Source organism: Poecilia formosa, unplaced genomic scaffold, assembly GCF_000485575.1.
Source record: "Poecilia formosa unplaced genomic scaffold, Poecilia_formosa-5.1.2 Scaffold717, whole genome shotgun sequence".
Classification (NCBI taxonomy): Eukaryota; Metazoa; Chordata; class Actinopteri; order Cyprinodontiformes; family Poeciliidae; genus Poecilia; species Poecilia formosa.
The window spans coordinates 132,109-136,162 of NW_006800656.1; the positions used below are offsets into that span (position 1 = coordinate 132,109).

Sequence of the window (4,054 nt, forward strand, 5' to 3'; positions counted from 1 at the left end):
CCTTATATTATGTCTATGGTCTATCCTTATATTATGTCTATGGTTATGGCGGCCATTGTCTGACGTCACTGTGAAAAGCGTTGTACTGGCTTCATTGACTTCCTACAGACTTCCGGGATGTTCCTACAGTGCACTCTAGTGGTGGTAAATTGTAAAGTCTTAGTTTCCACTAGGCTACATTTTCATTAACATAGAAAATACTCCATCAGTTCAGCGGTTTCTCTTTTGTGTATCTTCTCTGTCTTCTCAAACCTCCAGTCGGTTTTGGCAGATGGTCAATTATACTGAGCCTGGTTTCGGTTCTGCTGGAGGTTTCTTCCTTTGAAATGGGAGTTTTTCCTCTCCATACATGCTCAGTATGAGGGATTGCTGTAAAGTCAATGACACAAAGCAAGCGATTGTCTACTGTCACTCATCCAGGAGGAGTGAACCTGACACTATGGGGTTGACCTTGCTAACGCTCCCCTCTCTCTCCCTGTCTTTGCTTCTCTCTTGGCAGTATTACTTCTTTGTATCAGGTCTTCAGTGATAAGATTAGGTTACCTCACCTGCAAGTGATACAGCTTCATAAATATCTTGCTTTTCATGAATAATTGGCAAGTTTGCCAGCTAAAGTGAGCATGTGTATAGAAAGAGGCTGCAGGCAGATAAAGCAGTCACTGCAGACCAAAGATGGATATTTCTGTTCTACCCAACAACAATCACCCTGAAAAGTTCCTGCAGTTGGATGTTGGCGTTTTGGATGCTACCCATGGCATGTTTCAGGTTGGAGCATTTGTTTCCAGTCAGAGACGATGGCAGAACCGGGTCTATTTACAGGTATGGAGCAACAGAGCTACCATTACTCAACAGCATGCTCCTTCCTCACAGTGACTTTGTGTGTAATATGTTGTTCTTATGAATGATTGGTCTTTCTATACTTAAAAAATATTTAAATCAAAGCGTGCATGTGAGGTCAGATGCTGATATGCTGATAAAACAGTAACTTTGTTGTTGCCTCAACTATACTATATATGTTGTTACTCAAGGTATACTCAAGGTTGCCTCAAGGTAGTTTAGGAGTTCAAGTTTAGGTTACTTTGTAAATTTATCTACAAAATCTGCAATGTTAAGATGGTTATTTTATTCTCAGTTAGATAAGAATAAAATTATTCCTTTTTTTCTGACAGCGGGAACAAACAACCCAACATGGAAGAAAAATTCCTCCATATTCAGAGGGCAGTCCTGTGGTGTTTGTGGACAGATATCTGGAGAAGCACATAACTCCAGTAACTCTGAAGTATAACATCAAAAGGAATCCTCTTTACATGGATATAAAATCCATCGACACGGCAGACAATGAAAGATTTAAGCCTTCCTGGACCATCAAAGAATATGACACACAAACTATCCATGGCAACTTAACAGATTATTTGAAGGTATTTTGCAGTTAATGACAGAAACCAAGGGATTTTGCAGCCTATATAATCATAAACTATATGTTCATCTTTAATCTGAACAAAGGCAATAAAAGGTCAGCTCATTTGATCAACCTTTAGAACATTTCCACCACATTGAGTCAGCTTTTCACCTGTGATCCACATCTAAATGTTTAATTAGGAAGCAACTAGACTTCTTGGTAACATTTTATTTGACGGGATGTGTGTAAGACTGACATGACACCGTTATAAACATGATATAACAGTACCAACTTTACAATATTTTGTACTTTAATGCAAAGTTGGCATTTTCAAGGCAAATTTTAGAACAACTTTGCATTAAAAGTGTCATTATTTACCAAATGTCACTTCATGACATCAGTCATAGACATTCATAAAGACTGCTTCATGTTCATGACAGCTGTTATGTCATGTTTATGTGTCATGTCAGTATACGTACACCCCGTCAAATAAAGTGTTACTGACTTGTCTTGTTCAACTAAACTCAATGCAGTTTATCGATAGGGCCAATTCACAACAAAATATGCCTTATGAAATCACCTGGCAAGAAGAGGAAATGCTGCACTACAAGGTGTTCAAATATGGACCTAGAGCAGCTCTTCTGTTTAATGTAGAAGGCTTGATTCAATGCTCCTTTGAAGATGTGCATCAAATGTTTAATGTTTAGCTGAGTTTATTTGTTTTTGAACATAACCCAAAAGAAAAAATTAAGCAAGTGCAAAACTTGTCAGATATGTAAAATAGATTGTTTAAAAAGAAATAGGCAGAAGTAAGTGTATATTATTCCACATCCTCAACTGATTATATCACCTTCTTAAATCATCCATCCTATTGAGGTTGCAAGGAGTGCTGGTGCATATCTCCAGGTGAAAGGTGGATTCACCATGGACAAGTTGCTAGCCCATTGCAGGACAGCATAGAGACAGATAGGACATGTGTGTGTGTGTGTGTGCATGCACAGACTCATACACACGTCAGGAGAATTTAGGGACCAATCAACCAAGTTATGTCTTTGGATTGTGGGAGGAAGTCAGAGTACTTGGAGAGAACCCATGCATGCAGAGAGAGAACATACAAACTCCACACAGAAAGACCCCAGAACTGGAATTGAACCCAGGACCTTCTGAGGTCCAATTACCTTGCTTTTAAACTGTTAGAAGCCAAAAGGTGAAAAGTTGTCTGTGAGACAAGAGTCAACAAATCTACAATATGACCTTTAGAAAGAAGGCGATGCAATCTTTTTAATGAACATTTGAGGATAAGTCATAAACATAAATAACATTTCTTTTTATTTTCAAACTGAAATAACATCTCTAAAGATAAATCACAACTCTTTGCCAAAAAAAAAAAATCTATTGTTTTCCCTTTTGCTTCTGTTGTTTGGTTGGTTAAAATTCCCAGGAACAAATTACTATGAAAAAAGTAGAAAATCACAGAAAAAATAATGATTGTTTTTTTCATTTTTGTCCCCCCATATAGGACACAAAAACACCCAAAGAGCTTGACTTTTGGCTTGAAGACCTGTACACTCCAGGATTTGACTCTCTGCTCAAGAGAAAAGAAGCAGAGCACAAGAGAAAAAGACTTTCCAAAATTGTTCTCTCAGTAATTTTGCTAATTTGTGCTTCTCTTATTGTCATAATAGTGCCTATTGTAGTTTTACAACAGAGCTAATTTGGATGCAACTATTGTGCTATAATCAGCATCATCTACTCTAAAAGACAATAGGGGATGATACAGTGTCCAAACTTTCTATCCATCCATCCATGTTCTTTACACCCTTGTCCCTTAGTGGGGTCGGGAGGGTTGCTGGTGCCTATCTCCAGCTAATGTTCTGGGCGAGAGGTGGGGTCACCCTGGACAGGTTGCCAGTCTGTCGCAGGGCAACACAGAGACAGACAGGACACACAACCATGCGCACACACACACATTCACACCTAGGGACAATTTGGAGAGGCCAATTAACCTGACAGTCATGTTTTTGGATTGTGGGAGGAAGCTGGAGTACCTGGAGAAAACCCATGCATGCACAGGGAGAACATGCAAACTCCATGCAGAAAGACCGGGGCTGGGAATTAAATCATCTACCAGTTCTACCAACTGTGCCACTGTACAGCCCCCCAAACTATCTACCAAGATCAAAATCATTACCTTAAAAATAACCAATATTTTTGACCTCAAAAATTACCTAATGATTGGCTTTCTTTACTCATAAAGCCACTTGTGGTCCTACTTGCTATGAAATTAAAATTAAAATTTAGTAAAATTAAAATTTTGTCATACAAAACTGTAAAAGACATCTGTCTGCATTAAACTTACACACCATATCTCAAAACTAAAACTTATGGACATTTCAAAGTTTTTGAAGGTCAGCTTGCTCCAATCTTCTGAAAATCCCGCTCCTGACTGAAGGATCAGTGAATATGTTCTTTTTAATAGGTCATGTGTAAAATGATTGTAATTAGCAAAAATGACAAAAGTACACAATACATATTATAGATAAGAAATGCAAAGGATAATAGAATCTATTCTAGTCTAAATGTTTTATTACTTGCATACAAGAAAGGCAATGAGAGTCTACTCTTCTTCCTGCATGTTAAAGGAAGTGCTTTAGA

General features: G+C 38.1%; 1 protein-coding gene across 1 annotated transcript; it reads left to right on the forward strand.

Annotated features, from left to right (window-relative positions):
* Positions 1–197: 197 nt before the first annotated feature.
* Positions 198–3,189, forward strand: minar2 (membrane integral NOTCH2 associated receptor 2). The gene is made up of 3 exons (XM_016666385.1): positions 198–819; positions 1,170–1,418; positions 2,919–3,189. The coding sequence occupies exons 1-3, from the start codon at positions 673–675 to the stop codon at positions 3,111–3,113; spliced, it is 591 nt and encodes a 196-aa protein (XP_016521871.1). The 5' UTR covers positions 198–672; the 3' UTR covers positions 3,114–3,189.
* The last annotated feature ends 865 nt before the right edge of the window (positions 3,190–4,054 follow it).

Excerpts from the sequence above, each read along its gene's own strand:
- minar2 (XM_016666385.1), top strand. The coding sequence starts at position 673 with ATGGATATTTCTGTTCTACCCAACAACAATCACCCTGAAAAGTTCCTG. Across the intron at positions 820-1,169 it reads AGAACCGGGTCTATTTACAG|CGGGAACAAACAACCCAACA; the intron begins GTATGGAGCAAC and ends TTTTTCTGACAG. Across the intron at positions 1,419-2,918 it reads ACTTAACAGATTATTTGAAG|GACACAAAAACACCCAAAGA; the intron begins GTATTTTGCAGT and ends CCCCCCATATAG.